At 42.8% G+C, this 21,177-nt stretch overlaps 1 protein-coding gene across 5 annotated transcripts in view; it reads right to left on the reverse strand.

Moving 5' to 3' along the window:
* The window catches only part of LOC108159648 (MAGUK p55 subfamily member 7), a 69,533-nt gene extending 49,159 nt beyond the window's left edge, over positions 1 to 20,374 (reverse strand). The window contains exons 1-4 of one of the 5 annotated variants that reach the window (XM_017293118.2): positions 20,188 to 20,374; positions 16,706 to 17,125; positions 3,345 to 3,527; positions 3,202 to 3,259 (exon numbers count right to left, since the gene is read on the reverse strand). In XM_017293118.2, the coding sequence (XP_017148607.1) occupies positions 3,202 to 3,259; positions 3,345 to 3,527; positions 16,706 to 16,792 (328 nt within the window). In that variant the 5' untranslated portion in view covers positions 16,793 to 17,125; positions 20,188 to 20,374. Of the gene's footprint in view, positions 1 to 3,201; positions 3,260 to 3,344; positions 3,528 to 16,705; positions 17,126 to 20,187 lie in introns of those variants that run through there. The other 4 variants (XM_033395556.1, XM_017293134.2, XM_033395592.1 and 1 more) reach the window with 4 other exon arrangements.
* Positions 20,375 to 21,177: the final 803 nt, after the last annotated feature.

Here is a 21,177-nt window from a genome sequence, read left to right on the forward strand (position 1 = left end):
TTTCTTAAAGAATGCTTCCAATACTCCAATTTGATTCTTGTTTTAGGTGGTATGCGGCCTTCCATAAATGTGGGATTTTGCTTGGAATGAGATTCTGCTGTGACCTTTAATTGAATGCTGTTGAATCTACGTGTTAGAACAGTTGAAGTGTTCGGGAAGTATTCAAAGAACACGGTTTTTATTCTTGTTGAAAGTTCTAGTGTCATGAATGATCTTCCCTGAGAGAATGTTCGGTTCTAGTGTTTGTTTGTTTGCATGCTATGCGGTATGTGGGGATCCATTAATGGTATTTTATGTTTCTTTTTCCACACTTTTTTTCTCGTCTTTTTTATTGTTTTTTTCTCGTTTATTTTTTTTTTTTTGACAGTTGATTTCCACATTCAACAAAACTTGTTTCGTTTTGAGGTTAGTTTTCTTTTCGGCCCGTCTCTCTGCCTCTGCCTCTGGCTCTGGCTCTGCCTCTCCGTCCGTCTGTCCCTCTGTCTCTCTGTTTTCTTGTTTAGCCGCTTTTTACAACAACAACGACAACAACACGTGGCACACAGCGCTGCCAAAACTGTAAGCAGCGCTTTATTGCCATTTGTCCCTCTCTCTCTGTCTCTCCGTCTCTCTGTCTCTCACTATCTCTATATCTGAGTCTGTCGGTCCCTGTCTTTCTTTGTCTGTCTATTTTTTGCAGTTATTTCCAGTTGGCTGAATTCGGTGGGAGGCAATGGCAATGCCTCCGCTGGCTCGGAGTGGAGGCTGCGAGCCGGCAGAGGTACATACACACTCGCGGAGAGAAATAGAGATAAAGATAGAGAGAGAGCAACTCCCACCATTCCCAAACGATTGTCCGACGATGGTCCATGGGGAGTGGAAGGAGGCAGCGGGTGTCAGTTTTTGCACACTCACGCCCACAAAAAAAATAATGGACATACATACATATGTACATATACCAATACTATATTGTATATACAAATGTACGTACACCCATTGCCGCCGTGTTAATGGGTTAAACAGAAAACTGAAGTTTTGCCCATAAAATAATAGGTGGAGACAGTAAAAAAATGGCTACAAACTTTCCGTGAATCGAAGCCGGCTCGAAATTATTTATAAAGACACAAGAGACGAAAGATAACGATACCCTCGGATCAGGTGCCGCATCGTTTGATACCACTTCCAGATCCATACGTTCCCAAGAGAGCCACATGATATGGTATGTTACGATCATTCTATGATGATCAAAATGGTTATCGGATTGTTGAGAGTGATTCATGGCATTACGAGTACGAGTGGTGCCACAAAAAACACCCATATATCTGGTTGTCTATGGCTTTCGGTAATTCTGTGCGCCGTTTTTTGGAGCCGTAAGTGGTGTTGTATAAGAAAAATCAAGGGAGAGACTTTTGGGTTCAGCCTTTCCTGGCAAGCATTTGGCGAAAATCGCCATACCCCCGTGCATAGGGTATAAAATACAAACACACACACACAAGTAGAGCCAGGGGCGGACATGACTGTGCCTGTTTCTCAGGTACTTGAAAAAGCAGAGAGGAAAAAAAAAACAGAAGTAACAACAACTGCGACAATGTTGATTCAGAGCAACCCCCCTACCCATCCCACGGACCCACCAAAGTTCCAGAGCCCCAGCTGGCAGCTGTGACGGTAACTCAGTAACCCCATCCCAACCCCCATCCCCATCCCCATCCCCGTCACCGTCTCCGCTGTAAGATTCGTACAAACACCTTTTGGGGAATCACTACCCCCACCGCCAGCAGTTTTACAGCCATTGGTAGGTTACTCACTTTGCTGGAGATTGTTCTCCTACTGCTGCTGCGCTGCAACTGCACTGCAACTGCGCTGCAACTGGAACTTCTATTGCTGCAACTGCGACTGCGACTGAGATTTTCACTGCTACTGCGCTGCTTTGCCGACGCTTCTGCACTGCGGACGGCGGACTGCTGACTGCTGCCACTGCACTGCTGCTTCTGCTGCTGACACACACAAACAAATCGAATGAAATTCGTAACACCGAAAAAAATTGATATCTGCCAGAGGGGGAGGGGGGCGGCGCAAAAAACGCTGGAATGATGCTGCGGAATGGCGCAACGGCAAAACGACGACTACGCCGACGCGAGCAGAGCCCAGAACCGCGCGAAACACGTACGAAACAGAGACGCCAACGCGTGCGCAACGCGGCGCGCACTTCAAAACGAAAGCAGCGAAAAAGCCAAGTGGGGGGACGTGGGGGGCGACCCACAGCTAAAACGGAAACCGAAACCGAAACGACCGTCGACACACACACTCCGACGCTGACGCTACGAAAACGTCGACAGTCGCCGCACAACTGACGCGCGGCTCCAACGGCAAGCAGCCGGAGAGGCCCCAAAAGCATCGCCCGCTGGAGGGCTCCACATACAGAGAGAGAGAGAGAGAGACGTACGGTAGAGAGAACGAACGCGAGAGAGGGAAGAAAATGAGCGCAAGCTTTGCTCTGAGCAGTGGTGGCGATAGTGGGGATAGTGGGGGACTTACCACAAAGTCAATTGCAAAAGCAAAATGCCAAAAAAGGAGAACCAAAGAAGCAAACAAAAAGCAGCAGCAGCAGCAGCAGCTACGAGTAGAAAAGAACAAAAAAGGCCAGCTTCGCGAGTCGAGAATTTGATACCCTTTAGATACAGATCGATTATAGATCGTTACCACCAAGGCCACCAAATATCGGATCGCATGATAAAGCCATCCCACAGCAGAAAGTACTCGTCGATATATCTAATGGGATCGAAGATGGCAATCACATGCTCCATATCATCATACCCTCGTCCAGGGGATTCACAGAGTAGGTTCTAAAATAAATTGTTTGAGTGGTGGCCCCACCGTTTCACAAACCGTCCTAACACACCTGAAAACAGCTGATATGGCTGTAAAACTGTAGAGCTGGGTCGATAGATCGTATTACAGTATTGCAGTTTTACAAGTACTTGGTCGAGAATACAGTACGAATACAGTATCAATCAAATAGTTTAAGTTTATTCAGTATCATATTCCCAACGCTTTACAGCACTGTACATGATCAGCGAGGGATAAGGTTAATGACCGACAAGAAAGACACATTAGCTGGAACTGTTTTGTGATGATGTAAAAATGAAGATATGAGAATACAAATTGCAGTTAAAAGCCTTAAAAAAGTTAACCAACACTGGTTTAGCACTTATCTACACTCACCCAATCGGGAATCATTCTTCTTGCGCACCCGCAAACAGATCGTACAGGATTTGATGCACTGCAATTGGAGTTAAATAAAGGGATCAGAACCACCATACCATACGAGTACTAAGTATACCCGTAGCATGATCAATAAAACGTACATCGTGTATGTGGCGTATGACCTCCGTGCGCGATATGTTCTCCAGGGAAAGGCCATTAACCTCGAGTATCTCATCGCCCACTTCCAGATTATCGCGATCGGGCGGTGAGCCATATAGTTTAATCTTCCCCTCCACATTCTCGACGAGTATGATGACATAGCCTGATAGTTCGACAACTTGTTGCTGCAACGAAAAAACGAAACGAAAAATGTTTGAATGCTTGAATGTTGGATATACATATGACATTTTCATTCTGGAGCTACCAAGTAATTTTCCCTTTCTCGGGAAATATGTATTTATAAATTCTGGGTGGTAAATGTGGGGCATAAAGTAATTTTCATAAATGCTTCACTTACAACACCGCCCCCGCTGGCAAATGTCTTCTTAAATGGCAACAACTTATTTATGCTAGAAATGAAGGGAACGACTAAAAATAATACGGAATAACGCCGAAGTTCCTTTACTGTACCCTTGCGCATTTCTTCAAACGGATTGAAATACATATGTACATATGTAGGTAGTATTTTGCTGAACTTCAAAAATTCAAAGAAAATAAGCTCCGAGTATGTCGTATGGATAAGTTTTTTATTCTTTTACCAGGAGTGAGGTTTTTTTTTATTTGGAGAAGATAAGTTTTTGGTTGTTGGTTGGTTTCTTGGAAACGAGTGTATAAGACAGTCTTCCTTTATACATATACATACATACATACATATGTATGTATGTATTTTCTGCTTTCATTGTTGCTGCTGCGTGGCAGGGTTTTGGTCGTAGCACAGTTACCCTCTTGGTTAGGGAATACAAATCAAATTAATTACACAAAAGGATAAAGGACTAGGGCAGGACTCAGAGCACCACACCACACAACACAAACCAAACCCCGTACCACCCACTCACATCTCCGCCCATGCCACCCCCTGTCGTGCGTGTGTGTGTGGGAGTATTTGGCCGTTATTGCTTGGGTTGGCTCGTTATGTTAATTACAACAAATTATGCTCATGCGGCAGCCTCCCCCTCATTGCGAGGTGGTGGCATTAAACCATCACCTCCTCTGTCTCCGCACCAGGTGGCTCCCAAGGGGATGCCCCCCACGCTGCCCTCCGCCACCGCACACTCGTCCTAGTTTCGATGCTCTCTGTTCACTGTTCTCTGGCTTTATGGCCACTAAATTTTGTGATGCCACCCCCGCACAGTTTTACAGAAACAGAAAAAACAGCCATGGAATAATGATGAATTAATAATAATGTTGAATAATGATAATAATGAAAAATCATCCACTTAGAGTCCACTTTTAATCATTTCTTGTAAATATAATACATATATTAATAATACCAGTCCATCATAATTATGATTAATAATTTAAGGTCAATAAAATGCACAATAAAACGGATTTTGATTTTGAAAAGAGGTCTCCTATTATTCGTAGTAATCCATATAATTTGTGCCTAAGCTTGATCTAAAAAAAAAAGAAAGAAGAACTCAAATGCCGATTTAAGTTAAGACTTGGGCCCCTTTTCTGTTTGAATCGTGCATCGATGTCTCTTAACCGTTTTTTAAGCACTGTCGGGAACATTTTTCTTAGGTTTATAAAAGATCAAAATAGATACTACATATTTCTGCACATTTTGGACTCCAAATTGTATTACTATCCATTTTTTATAGCACGATAAGAGTTATCAACGAACAGAGCACTTTCATGATGCAACCGTGCCATACGATCATGGTAAAATTATCCTTATCTTAAGCAACATTTTTGTGTGATAGAAAGCCAGCTTCAATAGTTTCATGGATGCCACATATCATAGTCTCATAGCAACCAGTCTCATAATACATAGTTTTAATTCCAGATCTGAGCTCTCCCCACGTAAGTGCATCAAAAGAAAAGAAAAATCCAAAAATTGTTCTGGCTGTGGGCCCCCCATCCTCGTCCTTCACTGCACCGCGGCCCTGCATTTCCCCCTCCATTTCAATGGAGACTCAATGGAGTGAGGAGCGGATCCATGGCAAACAAGGCTAGAGCCAAATTGGATTGATAACACCTTCGATTATGGCTAAGGAGAGTTAATTGGCACCGAGCGAGGTTTGACAGCAACTGGGGAGCTGGCTGGGATGGGATGGGATTGGGCGTGTACTCGCACTCCTACACCAGGGGGGAAGGACGAGGAGTACAGTACTCCTCCAAAAACCACCAAAAAGGTGCGGCAAAAGCAACAAGCAAACACAGCCAACATTTTGTCTGCCTTTTGTTCGAGCAAACAAGCAACAACCCACGCAAAGGCCACAAATCCCCCAGAGAGACATACGCCCACGCATTCGTATATATTTAATCCTATTCGCATATCCACATCCATTATAGGGGGCTTCCTGTAAATTTTTTCAGCTTCTTTTTTTAAGATATTCGAATAACATATTTTCGAAATCTAAGTCCAAAAACGCACACCCGCTATAAGGGTTCTTGCTGGTTTTCGTCATCCGCATCATCGGAGTCAACAAGACACGTCCGCGATTCGGATGCCCTATGGCCCTACGGGGTCTTTGTGCAGATCCGTAGCATTGACTGGAACGGGTGGAAAGACCTGAACATCTGCCTGCTGTCCCTAAGCCTTTGCGAGAACATGGGCCGCGGATGGCGCCTGCCCAGCGCTGGCCGGATCAGCCGCCAGGATCTTCAGCAGTTCGAGCTTCATCTACTAGGGGGAGATGAAGGCGGATTCCACTCGTAGTACGGCAGGGTGTGATTGTGCGATTGAGAGCACAGCAGAGAAAAGAGAGCAACAGTCGATACTGTCCCCTGTGAACCCTGTTGACAGTGAACACCGCTTTGCACTGTACTGCAGTGTGTTAAAGCCAGATTTAATGTGCTAAAAGTTCTCATAATAAAATTAATGGTTTCAATGGGTGGGGCGATTACACAGCGGATGCATTTATTGTACATTAATCTCAGATACTTTAAACTTTTAGCAACCTCAATGCATAAATTATATTCCATTTAATATTATATATTGTATTTTAATGTATTTACCATCGTCTCCTGCAACAGAGCTCCTGTTTACGCATACATTGACTCGTGTGCACATGAATAAGTAAGGTTCTAAGCTATGGGAAACCCTATTGGATTGGTATTTCAAAGGATATACTCGTATAGTCGATTAAGCTCCTGTATATTTCCTTTGTCAAAAATTACTCGTCTGACTCTGCTGAAAGCGGAACCAAAGTCTCCTGAAATGTATTTAAACAATTCGCATCCCTTTTCATCAGTGAGAAACTAGCGAGCGCCCCATGTCCTTACAGTCTTTGATTGTGATAATTCTAGGGAATCCACTTCTCTTAGAGGATGGAATACAGCGCACTGCTGTGATACTTTACAAGTACTCAGTCGACAGACTCAAGGACTCAAGCATTTCTATTTTTATTAATAAATAAGTTTCTCTGAAAAACAGACTTGATTACATTTTGAAAAGCATGAATTCAACCCAGTTCATGGTCAAATAAATGTCCGCTTCCAAGAATTTTGCGATCTCCTCGATTTATCACGGCGATAAAATCGCTCAAATTCTCGGAATCTAAACAATTAGTTCCACTTTTTTGTTCATACCGTCTCCGTCTGACAACTTAAGACTTGAATTCAGTTTTTAGTTCTTCCCGCAGGACCTCAGGACCGCCAATAGAGGTTGTGCCCTGAGAACAGTATCACAGTATCGACTATTGGTCGCGGCATTGAGTGAAAATTGGGAAAACATTGCATTTTTGAGCACCACGGAGCATTCAGTATCTGAATGATTCAATTCGCCATGTGGCAGGGCTGGGCAGGGAATGCGGCAGACAGTTGCATCCGAAACAATTTCAATCAGATGCAAAGTGATGAGCCACACACACCACAGGAAAGCTCCCAAAAAGGAAAGCGACACAAAGAGGAAGCCAGAAAAAACCACAAAATGCAAACCGAAAATTGCCAAAAAACATGTCAGAAATCATTTAAACCAGTCCCAGAAACACAGACACACACACACACACACAGGCTGAAGTCCAACAAGTAAGAGACAGAGGCCAGAGCAGAGGTACAGTGACCGCTCGACGAGTGGATGGTTAGCGTTGGGCTCTGAGGCATTCGAAACTTTTTCTAATTCATAAATCCGTTGATAAGCCCTTGTTCCATTAGTGCTCTTGCTTCAGAATTTCCCTTAGCACGAACAGTGCAGTGGAAAAACTATCGTCCCCGAATGTGAATTCAACGTCTAACAGACTAGTTTCATAGTAACAGACAGACAGATAGATGGTTATGACGATTTATAAAGTTTTTTGAATCGAAAGGTATTTCTTTCCCTCTACTGATGGAACTACTGGACTTCTAGGAAATATTGTGCTCTATGGAGGAGATTGCAAGACAAATTTCGTGCTGAATGAAGCTGAAGCTACTGGAAAATGAAGATCCTTTGGACTATGGTCGGATAACTTTTTAAGAACTAAAGTTATATGATTATAAGTCCACATGCGATATTATAATCTATGAGCAGGGGGAGTACTCGTTAAGAAATATGAAAGCAAGGCTAGCTTTTTGAGGGAACGATTCCTACTACAGCTCCATTCGATTGTTTGTTGTAAGTCGAGTATTTTGTGCATTGGAAGTGAGTCTTCCAATCAAATAAACTCGTTCTCAGGAATATATTTAAATACATATTTCGTGGGTTCGGAGATCCCGTCCAGTCCTTCCTTCCGTGAGCAATTTTAACATGCCGCATCCCCCCGCAAAGGACTAAAAAACGAAAGTGTTTCCTAATTGCAAAACAAAGTGAATAAAAAACAAACGGAAATCAAAAATTATGCCCCATTGTGCGGGGGGTCACAAAACTGAATGGACGACAGGGGAGGAGTGTGTGTGTGCGGCAGACTGGGGGGCTGGGGCGTGGCTGGACAACAATTGTTGCAAGTGGCAGAGAGTGCAACAATGGGACGGCGAAAACGAGTGGGGGAAAACACTCAACTGGAAGTGAACTCGAGTCGAGCTGGCAAGCGGCCAAAAAGGACACACAAAGCAAAGCCAGATCTGGTCCTGGACCTCCACCTCCACCTGCACCTGAACCCCGTAGCACCTGGCCAAAAGAGCGCCAGCATACAAATGAACAGGAAGACAGTGCTCGGTGGAAACGGGGAGAAGGAGCACATTTTCCAAAAAAGGGGGGCTCCTGCTACTCATGTTTCACGCCTCATTCTCGTTCGGCTTTTCCCATTTTCCACCTGCTTTTTTTCACTCGTTGGGGATTAACGTGGCAGAAAGTCGGGCCAATTGATGAACTGCCGCTGGCCCCGCCAGAAGGCCATGCTGCCAATGCGGGGCCGAGTCTTTATATACCCTGGAATCCGATTTCTCCTATAAAGCGGCATCTGATTTGGATCAAATTTCAACGAACACGGCTTCCTCACTAGGAGCGAGCAATTCGGGGAAAGAGACAGAGACACTTAGTGGACATGGAAAATCATCAGAGAGAGAGAGAGAGACGTACAAGGTGTGAGAGTCATCAGCAAGCATAATGTATTATGCATCATGTTTCAGGTGTCATGTATCATGTTTTTGAGTGCTGGTGAATCATCGATATTGGGCTCGAGGCATCGCGACTCGCACCAAAATACAGTCACGTCAAATAGGTATAGTTCTTTGAAGAACCCAATTATTGCGATAAATTCAAGCACGCGGTTTAGTGCGTATTCTTGTAGATATGTCAACTATCGGTATAAGCCAACAGGAATGAATGATATACATACATTTATCAAGAAAATGGATAGTACTATTTTTACGCTCCATTTCTGAAAATCTATCCATCACTGATCCCTTATCACATCCCTGCTGTGAGCGCACACTCGATTGCCAGACCTGCAGTTCTGGAATATATTTAACAACTTATAGGTTTCGGGACAGAAGAGACTGACCTCTGTACAGGGTACATGGTGCAGGGTATAGGGTACTAAAACAAAGGAAAGCGAAAGAAAGAATAAAATCCTAACCTAAGCTGCATAATTATCAGCGCTTCAACGCCGGATGCAGGCGCTCTCACATTCACATAAACAGATAGGGAATGAAGGAAAAAGAAGAAGCAAGAGAACAGATGAGAGTGAGAGGCATATAGAGGAAGAGAAAGAAGAGAGTGGGAGAGAGAGAGAGAGAAAGAATGAACTGTCTAAGGGATTGACGGAGGGCCACTATGGCGACATAGACAAACTGGGGCACTTGAAACAGAGCAAAAGCAAAAGCAACAGCAACATCAGTGGCAGTGGCCCCCCTTGAACACCCCCATTCCCCGTACCACCACCTCCTCCTCTTGCCACATACTCTTTTGCCACACTCGAATGAAAAATGACAGCAATTACGCTTAAATTATGCGTTTGTTTTCATATGAGCGTCCTTGTCAGTGGTTCTTGTTGCTGTACTTGAAGCTCATTTCACACATACGACACATATGGCCAAGACTCTAGGACACATGCCAACACATAGATACACACACACACACACACACACACTATGACCTAGACCAAGGGACAAGTTTTCTGTTTGTCGGGCCTTTATGCTTTCTTTGGCCATCTTTCAATGCTGTGTTTTTTCTTTTCAGTAATTTTTCTGTTTTTTTTTTGCTTTCTTTTGAAATGCCCTGAAAACTGAAAAAATCCTGGAAATATATATACACACAGACAATTATACTATATATTAGCCGCAGATATAAGTGTGTATTTGTCCGAAAAGCTCTCGCAGGTGTGGTGTTTTTGGAGGCACTGAAAACCACTCTTTCCTGATCACAACCCATTTCCGTAGCACACATTTTTGGGGGTCACACAAAGAAATTAATGAAATTCACTGGAAAGACGTTGGGTGGCATTACATAACAAGTGGTCAAGCCTAACCAACACTGTGTGCAGGCTCTCCACTAACCAACACTGGTTTCTGGCTCTTCACTGCCCAAAACTCATTTTCAAAATGTTTTTGTTTTCTCTCGCTCAACTGTAAATGATACTCCATAAAGACACTCCATAATTTTTTTCCTTCCATCGTTACCCAACACTGATTTCTGACCAGAACAGTTTCTTAAAGCAAAGAGCATTACAGTCGGACTATAAATAATACTCCGTTAAGACATTCCTTATTTTCCGATCTTCCACCGCTGACCAACACTGGAGGCTGACCAACACTCGTTTTGAAAGCAAAGAGCATATGCTATTCGAGCCGGAATAAGTTATTTTCCCTCTCGCTTGACTGCTAATGACAAAGCCAGGAACAAAACCAGAAACGAGCAAATAGAAAAGAAAAGAAAAGGAATGGGGAAGAAGACATGGACAAAAGGATGGGAAGGCAAAGCGCGAGAACAAAGCTCACACAAAACGTGAGACACAGCGTGGGAGAGAGAGTGAAAGAGAGATAGATAGAGAGCGAAGGAAAAAAGAGAAAACAGCAAAAGAGGAATGAGGAAAGAGAAATGCGAAAAGCGAGAAAACAAGAACAAAACACTTGACTTGTCATTTTTGACATATAAATGGCGAAACAAATCTTTGGATATTGTTTTTAATGAAGCACACACATGCACACACACACACACACACACAAAAAAACCCAGACAGAGAGAGAGAGAGGGAGAAGGAGAGAAAGAGAACGAGAATGAGACAGAGAGACGAACATAGATAGACACACAGACAGAGGCACTGGCTAATAAGGCACTGAGAGGCAAAAGGGATGAATGATGTTGAGGTTTGGATGGGCCTCGAGTGGTGGGAGGGGGGGGCAGTGGGGTTCGATGGGTGGTGGCACGGGCAACGGGCCACGGGGGGTTATGCAACAAAGTTACACAAATGATACGCACAATTGTCGCCCTTGTTGCTACTTTTGTTCCGAAGATGAAGCTGAACATTTGTGAGCCGCAACAGAAATCAAGCAATCGAGCCAAGGGCCACGCATGTAATGTCTTTGGATGGTTGAAATTGGCATTGGGTCTAAAACTGGTATTGGGATTGGGATAGACAGTACGATGTACGATTAGGTCGGGGTGGGAAGTATCTTCTTTATAGAATGGTCTAGCACATGCGCATTCACAGACACACACACAAACGCACACGCATGTGCGTTGTTTTCTTTGCGTTCAGACCGTTTTTGGCACCCTATGCACTTGGGAATTACGATTAGGATTGTGCCCCGTAGCATCATTCGATGTCTGTCTGAGTTCCATCTCAGGCCCATTCTTTTAATCACATTTTAATATTTACATCGTAATTAGGTCCCATCGAATTCCATTGGGCAAGGGTTAAAATGTCACAATGCATTAATATTGGGTATATTGTTCCATGGGAAGTAAGGAATCTACAGATCTGCAGACAAATTTTCATTCTTTTATTCACCCCGTAATTCAACACTAACCAAATCGTCAGCTAACAAACACCACTAAGTACAACAACAAACACTGCAACAACTACAGCTATACTACTAACCATATCAACAAACACTACACCAACAGCAGCAATAACTACACCAACAAACATTGTAACAACTACAGCTATACCAATAACTGCACCAGTAAACACATCAACAACTGCAGCTACACCAACAATAACTGCAACAACAAACACAATTCAACACTAACCAAATCGTCAGCTAAAAAAACCCCACTAAGTACAACAACAAACACTGCAACAACTACAGCTATACTACTAACCATATCAACAAACACTACACCAACAACAGCAATAACTACACCAACAAACATTGTAACAAATACAGCTATACCAATAACTGCACCAGTAAACACATCAACAACTGCAGCTACACCAACAATAACTGCAACAACAAACACAATTCAACACTAACCAAATCGTCAGCTAAAAAAACCCCACTAAGTACAACAACAAACACTGCAACAACTACAGCTATACTACTAACCATATCAACAAACACTACACCAACAACAGCAATAACTACACCAACAAACATTGTAACAAATACAGCTATACCAATAACTGCACCAGTAAACACATCAACAACTACAGCTACACCAATAATAACTGCAACAACAAACACAGTAACAACTACAGATATTCCCATAAGAGTACCAAAAAAAATTTTCCAACGACTATTGCTGCACCAATAACAACACCAGAAACACCTGCAGATACCACAGAAGTAACTAAAACATCAAAAACACCAATAAAGGCAAAAACTAATACACCATCATCTACGACATCTTCACCAACAGTAATCACACCAACACATAGAACGCCTTCACATTGACCATGACCATAGTATCATAGTACCATATAAAAGTTATAGGAACATTGCTTGGTAGTTCATGGACATACATACAAAAAACAACTTTCTTTGACAGACACCGCCTCCCGCTCTTCGAGTCAGATGATGGAAAGTCAATGATGGCAGGAGGCAGGACATTGTAGAATGGTAGTGGGGCATGATGAGACGTACATCCCGGACAGCCACACATCCAGAGACAAAGGGGACACGGAAGGAGACAATTGGCAGGCGGCACATGCGGCGTATGCGTAATGCAGAACATTATTTATACCACTTTCACATATCAATTTTCTCCAAGGCCAAAGAAATTTTCTGGAATTGTGCAATTATTTTCAAACTACAAAATAAGAAATAGATGAAGAAAGAAAGTTCAGAAGAAAATAAGCAACGAAGGAAGAGCAAGCCTCAACCTGATGGAAGAAACTTAAAAATTGACAGAAGAAAAAAGAAGGGAACGAAACAAATAATAATAAAAATAAAGTAAAATATGTAAAATATATATCAACATTAAAAAAAAGAGCTGGGACATACATATGCATTGTTAGGGATAGGATAGGAGATATTGTTAAGAGTTCATCAATAAAATGATGAAACATTAGCTGAAGATGGAAAACAATTTCCCATGCCCGTATCCGTGTATGTGAAACTTTCTCCTTCGTTCTACTGATAGTACATTCGTCGAATGATGCGAATGACATTCGTTCGCTGCACTAATCTCGCATTATTTCGATAAGCCACGGGTATACTATTCGGTATTCGCAGATTCCCCGTAGAACCAGCATTCTGTCTTTATATTTAATGGAATTTCCATGGGATCGAAGATGCTCCCTTCTGTTGTTCAACATCAAGCACCTTTTCAAGGCCAGGGAAGGCGAGGGAAACTATGACATAAGAGGATGTCGAACTAGAAGAAAATAATAATCCAACAATAGGTAAACTTTAAAGATGAAAAAATATCTATTTAAGTAAAAGGGAAAACATTCACAGAGAGGAGAGCAAAAGAACAACACCACAGACTTTGAAAAATCGAAAGAAAACTTCTGGAAAATGAAACATATGTTGAAGGAAAATTCATCGAAGTGCACTAAACATTTATGGGGGAGCGGCACCAGAAACAGCAGAGGGACAGAGGAAATGGGAGAGAGGGAACGCGCAGGAGATGTGAGCAAAAGAAAAACTAAGTGGGGAACATTCTGTAGCAGAAACTTTTCCAGAGGGTCAGCGTCAGAAGAGGCAGAAGAAGCCAGTGAAAACAATCCACTGTTATACAGCTCATTTCATGAATAATGCTTCACAAACGCACCATTCACCAGTCACCACTGAGCATCCGTCCACCATCTCTGGACTTTTCCATCTCACACTCCCACTCCTCCTGCTGCTCTCCACAAAAAAAAAACTGCAAGAAGCTGATTAAAGTCGAACGCAGAAAAAGCGTTGCCTAGTTTTTGGGGCACAACTGAAATTGCAACTTTACATGAAAATGGAGGGTGGCGAACGACGCGGGGGTGGGGTCGAAAGGGAGTACAGGGGCATGTAATGGGCGGTACTGTGTGTGTGTGTGTGTGTGTGCGTGCGTCTCTGGGTTCAGCGAATATGTTTGTTTGATGGACGATGACAATTATGACAAACGTAGATTTTTACCCATCATTTTTTACGACTGCCTCACACACACACACACACACACACACGAACACCCATCCTGTTCATTTTTCTTTCTTATACAAACACACACACACACATATGGTGCCAGTATGAAAGGAACCTCCTCCATTCAAGGGAAAAGTAACAACTTCAAAATGTGTCAGGGCAATTTCCATTGCAGGCAGCAATCAGCCAAACGAAACGAAAAGAAGACACCCTTTAATTTATTTTAAAATCTTTTTTAAAACATTTCCAGTCTTTTAAACTAAGAAATTCCCGTTATCTCGCACTCCTTCTTCTTGTTTTGTTTACCCCAAAAGAAAAACCCATGAATTCTGCTGATCCTGTACTTTTGCACCGCCCTGACCTTGGTCCATAAGGTCTTCAATAGGATTTAAGGCAATAATTCACTCACTCCCATCTATTTGATTGCTTGATTGAAAGATGAAGCTTCCACAGGGTATCAAAAGTAAAGCAAAGCAAACAAAAGGAGAAAAAAAACTCCCATCAGATCCAAAAAGGACGAAGTGTAGGAGCAACATACATATGTATGTGTGTTTTGTGTTTGTGTGTTTGTGTAATAGCCCAAAACGGCAATGTTTAATTAAAAACGATAAAAGACACAACGGCGGCGGATGGGCAATACAAATATGTAAAAGAAAGCGACGGAGACAGGAGTAAGGACAGAGGGAGCGTTCGGGGCCAAAAGGATGGAGAGGAGGTGATGAGAGCTACATACATATATGGGAGCGTGTGTTGTTGGGGGGGGTTGGGTTGTGGGTGTTGTCCCATCAGTGACAAGGCTGCGCTGCATTCATCCAGCCGAGGCGGTCTCCCACTCCCCATCCTCCCACTCGCACTCCCACGATTGACAAGCAGCGGATGCAGTTCCTCACTTACATTTATGTTCCTTTTCATCTTCTCCTCCCCTCGCCTTCACTGCCCGTCTGCCCATCTTCCTGTCTTGTCCTGTCCGCCCCCTCCATCATTCGCATCCGCATACGCACACACCCAAGCAAATTGAAAGCGGAAATGTGCTGCAGCAGCCCCCCCATGGGTACTGGTCTGGTACGACTCCCAGCTGCCACACTGGCAGGCATCCAGCAGGAGGCGGAGGAGGAGGAGGAGGCGGAGGCGGAGGGAAGCTGTCAAATAAAATTTCACTCGGATTGAAAGCGATTTCCCCCAATGGGACGCCGATGCACTGGAATCTTTTGCACAGATCAAATTGAGATCTTTTTGAGAGACAAAGAAAAACAAAGCGAAATGAAGAAGAGGCTGGGAGAGGCAAATATATGCTTTATACATATCCATATTCATATATGTATGTACCATTTGCCGCAGTATTGTTTGATTGTATGCATTGAATAAGCGAGTGGACTTCTGAAACAGGTTTAAATGGTTCAATGCTTCTGGTGGTGTCCCAATTTTGGATAGTTGCTCTTTGAATCATTTGAGCATTAGTCTCGTGTTCGAATTAGAGGGCACAGCCCCAATCAGCACTTTCGGATAAGCAAAATATTCAATATTTGGTTACAAATCAAGGCTTACAAGCTTACATTTCGTATGGGATATTTGGGTATTTTTCACACAAAAATACGAAAAATAGTATGGACAAAAAGTTCATAAGCGAAATATTCAATATTTGGTTACAAATCAAGGCTTACAAGCTTACATTTCGTATGGGATATTTGGGTATTTTTCACACAAAAATACGAAAAATAGTATAGACAAAAAGTTCATCTTCCAGCCGCTTAGGAAGAGTAGAACCCCAAGCACCGTTCCACGAGATTTGTATATATTTCAGATATGTATTTATGAATTTAAGTGTTTCATTGATATTAAGCACGATTCTGGCTGTTCTTGTAATAAATAGAGAGGGGACCGCTCTACCGCTTTCACTTCACAATAAAAACTAATTGGTAGATAATCAGAGACATCGTAAGTGGAATTTGCAGTGCATTTTTCAATTTTGTGGACGAATGAATCACTTGGGGCCAATTACTTTCTTTCTGATACGAATATCAATATTGTCTGATGGGAATACGAGTACGCACACGCAAAACAGTGACTCGAAAGAGTAATCCTATTGGTTGCTGCTGAAGTGTGGAAGTAGAAGAATGTGATTTGGTAGAAGAATCATTTTCAGCGTCTTGAATAGTGTATATACTCGTTGTCATGTTAATTTGATTGAATTTATTGCTGCTTTTATAGGTTTCCTTTTCCGCAGACTGCAACCAGAGTCAGTGTCAGAGACAGAAACGAAAAGGAAAGAGTGGCCCAAAGGGTGTCGTAACTGGAGACTCTCGCTAATGATGGGACGCCAGACCAGGATAAAGGGGACCATATTTGAACCCTCCCAGTCCTCGCAGACGCAACCCTAATTGAAGATTGACTTGATGGGTTGAGTCTTGGCGCTATCCCTCTATCAATTTAACACACTCACCTTTCCCTGCGACGAGGATATCGTGGAGGCCGACGGTGTGCCCGAGGATTGTGCGCTTAACGTGGATCGGCTGCTGTTCCCTTGCATCGCGCAGCGCGGAGGCGCCAAGGCAACGGATTTCGCTTCCTCGCTGCTCAGGAACTCCCTTTCCACAGCCGGGGGCTAACGACTTGCTTCCACTTGTTCCCCAACTCAGGCGCTTGGCATCAATGGTCACTCGGATACTGCTGTTGCTGTTGCTTTCTCCGGTATGCAGGAGCTGATGTTGATGGAGTAGACGCACTGGAGAGCATTTTTCCCTCACACAATATGTGCTATCACCGTATGGGAACCTCCGCGTGTATACAGTATTATATTTGAACCTGTATCTCCTTGGAATAATTATGGATTTCCTTACAGTAATATTTGGCTTCTGCTGTTCTGAAAAGTACAAAGGGTTGGGAAAATTAATATGGACACAAATTGATTCAGCAGATGTATGAGTCGAAATAAGTGCAATTTACAACTACAACAATTCTTTAGAATTAGAAGCCCTTCTAAGAAGCAAAGGCAGTTGTCCAGTGTCCGCTATCAGGAGTGTGCTTCTTATTTCGATGACTGGTCTGTGGGGCTATTTCCATTTCAATGGTGTTTCTTTATTAACAAATATTCATAGATATGTAAGGAAACCTAACAAAAAGCCACTTCTGCATAGTTGATGAAGGGGGATGAGTGATACGTATATGTAAATATAAAACTAGATCACTAATAACGATGAAATATGAAAAGAATCAGTTACTGAAAGAGAAGAAGATCCCTTTTTCAGGACGACTCTGCACCTTGCCATCTAGCGTGCTCTGTAAGGAATTCTCTGGCGTTTTGCTATTTTAAAAATGCATGCAACTACTTTCGACTATTTTTCAACGATAGACTAACATTTTGAGTACGGAATTGGACATTAAGTCTTTATATTGCCCCAACCTCAATCCGCTAGAGAATGTCTAGGCCTGCCAAAATAAGACAACGGAAGACAAAAACTATAATTTAGCTAGGGAAAATTATAGAAAAAGTATATTTTGAGGATATAACGGATGAATATCTGAAGGCTTTATACGATTCGATGCACAATAGGGTCAAAGGTGTAATAAAAGTCAAGGGGTACTTATAATTTGAAAAAAAATTCGGAATTAATATTCTTTTGTTATTAGTTTATAGAAAATAAAATAACATATTGGAAAAAATTTAGTTTATGTTGATGAAATCGTTTTTATAACTTTACTGCATATCCTTCGTTTGGTCAAATTACTAAATGATTGTTGAAAAATTGATTGGTTTATAATTATATGAATATGACATCAGAAAAAGTAGTATGTACTTTTGTTAGGAACTGATTCATTGAAACAAAAAAAGTGGAGAAGTCAAAAATGCATGAAATTTTCGAGAGTGAGTGTAAGCTTAATCTTAGATCAACTGAGGAGTCGATAGCTTTACCGTTGCCAAAGTACTGTGTCATTAACAATAAATCAATCTGTAAAATAAAAATGATTTCATAAAAATCGGTGAGTTGGTTGAAAAGATTTACATAGAGGCTTTACTTGGTGAAAGTGTATGTGTGTTTAACACCCTGAAAGAACAGTCTCCGATCGTATAAAGTACATATATATATTGTTGATCACCATCAATAGTCGTCTGACCGTCCCAATGAGCGCCTAGATCTCAGAGCATATACGAGCTAGAGCAACCAAATTTTGAGTCCATACTCCTTTGATATCACACTGTTACAAGTGTACTTAAAGTTTCGCCCAGCCCCTTTCTGAAAGAATGAAAGGCAGTGGCATCCACAATTGTGGAGATACAAGAAAACCGGGAAATGCGAGAATCATAGAAAATTACAAATCTGGCTTAGATAAGATCATTATCATCAATAAGAACCCCCTACCACGCTCATTCTCTTTCTCGCTTACACACTTTCCTCGTGCAGTGTGCGCGCTCTGGCGGAGGGGAGCGAGATAGAAACATACTGACTAAGTGTCGGGTCTAAATGTAGAGCAGCGGCCCTTGCTGCGGCTCACAGCGTTCCCGCTCGTTCTTTCTCATCTGCTGCTTCTTTTGTTTCGTCCTTTTTGTTATTCGAGCTGTCTTCGCTGCCATTCGTTGTGTGCTTCTCCTTCGTCTTTTTTATTGCCATTCGCATTCCGTTTCTTCTTTTTCCTTGCCATTCACTTTTAGCTTTTTGTCTGTCAACTTATTCTTTGTTTTTTCTTTCGGTTTCTTTTTCTGCTCTTCTGCGGTGGCTCTTCTTCTAGTTATTTTTCCCGGCTCTGCTTTATCTCCAGTGCTCTCTTCTTTGAAATTGAAGCTGAGCTTGAACCGCAGCTGAACAGCTGAGTCTGAGGCAGCAAGAGCGGCAGAGAAAGTGGTAGCTGCAAAATGTGCCACCAGCTGCGCAGCCACATCATACCCGAGGCAGCATAGGAGACTCTGCAGTGTCCAAAAATAGGGCTAGGTCATCTACAGCAGCAGAAAACGGAAGCAGGGGACGAAGCTGCGAAAGGGATGCTGCAGTCGGCACGCCCATAGAAAGTGGGCGATAACAAAGCAGAGCAGAAGCAGAAGCAGAGCAGTGCCAAGGGCAGCACCAGCACCAGCAGCATCAGCATCCCCCATCTCAGGCCCCTTGGAGCACACTTTGCGGCGCAGACATAACCTCAACTTCTTGCGCGCTGCTTACCACGCTGCCAACGCTAGCGCCGGCGCTGGCAGAGCTGCTACCAGCAGCAGAAGCAGCCGAAACAGCAGAAGGACCGGCAGCGAGGCAACGGCAGCCATTTTAGAGGCCAGGCAACAGCTTTACATGGATTTATGTCTATATATACATATACCCATGTGTGTGCGTGTGTGTATGTGTATTGGTTTGCCTTCATTTATTTTGGTTGTTTTTTTTATTTGTGGCAGCAGCAACTACAAAAGGGGGGAAATAGTGTCAAGGAAACTATTGAGAGACAGTGAAATAGATTAAATAAAAGCTTATACCTTTCAAAACTGAATTGAAACATCAAAACGTATCAATGGAAACCCAATAAACCTTTAAGCCATTTCGAGCTAAACTTCAAGCAAAATCAATAGAACCCCAAGGATACCCCAAGCAACAATCTACAAAAATTTGTAAAAACTTCAAAACCAAATCAATAAAATCCCAAACCACTTTACAAAATATGACTTCAGCCAACTTCAAAACAGAGCCCAAAATAGAGCCCAAAATGGGACCACCTTCAATAGAAAACCCTACAAATTCTCGTACTGCAAACGAATGGATTTTGGATGGTGGCGAGAACTATTTATGATGGAATTCAGCACAAAAAATAAACAATTTTCATGGTATTCTAATACATACTAAATGAATTTAAGCCGAGTATCTATGAAGTCATCCAACATCTGAATGTAGTATTTTTTATGAATGAATAGGAATGATTAAATATAGTATGGACATGGATTTTCCTTACGTTGTTCTCTCCAATTCCTTGTGATTACTTAAACAATTACTTATTTCGATATGATTTGGCTTGTTTTTTGTGCGTTTCGTTTCGTTTTAAGGGCGAAAGCTTAAGCTAAAATTTAATATTTATTTCATTGGGTATTTTTTTTTTCTGCGCTTCTGAGACCGTCTTGAAGGCGGGGCTGTGTTTTTACATTTTTCTGCTTTAGCTTTTTGAAAAAAAAATACAAAAAAAAAGAAGGAAATATGTGAAAGAAGGGCCAACACACTCGCACAGACACGCACGGAGACGCACACTCCAACACACATAAGCATACGCACACAAACGAACACACACACGCACACACACAGTGATACGCGCACGCGGCGAGCAGCACAGAAAAAAAATGTTGAGAAATTTTGGCAACGACCGACTCTACTAGGGCCACGGCGACGGCGACAGCGACAGCCACGGCAACGGCGACGGCTCCGGCAAACCTAGTAAAATCTGTAAACTACCATCAGATCCGAAATTTGTATCCATATTTATTTAAAAAAACATTTTAAACTATTCCGGTCATGGACCCGGGGCATCGAAAAGCAGTTTTTGACTTCAGTTTTCTGGCTTTTCCCTGTGCCGAATCTCGATACTTTTGGGTCCGTTCTGGATTCCTTACGTGCAATCTGCCCGTGCACTGCGCACGCCGCGTCTGCCGCCGTTAAATGGGCTACGATTTGTGTTGAAATCTTGCGCGTAACTGAACCGAGCCGTTCTCCTATTCATTTCTATTCCACTTTTTCCGGAGATGCTGCGCTCGTTCGGGGTCGGATCCGGTCGGGTCGGGTCGGGTCGGACTTTGCCTCTTTGGCGGATTCATGCGAACAGCAGCCGTTGCCGTAGCCCCGTGCAGTGCCACTGGGCTCTGTGTCGGGCTCTAGGTCCGCGTCCGGCTATGGCTATGGCTATGGCTCTGGCGCTGGCGCTGGCTCCGGCTCTGGGTTCAGGAAATCTGGCTGC

This window comes from Drosophila miranda, chromosome XL (genome assembly GCF_003369915.1).
Source record: "Drosophila miranda strain MSH22 chromosome XL, D.miranda_PacBio2.1, whole genome shotgun sequence".
Taxonomy (NCBI): Eukaryota; Metazoa; Arthropoda; class Insecta; order Diptera; family Drosophilidae; genus Drosophila; species Drosophila miranda.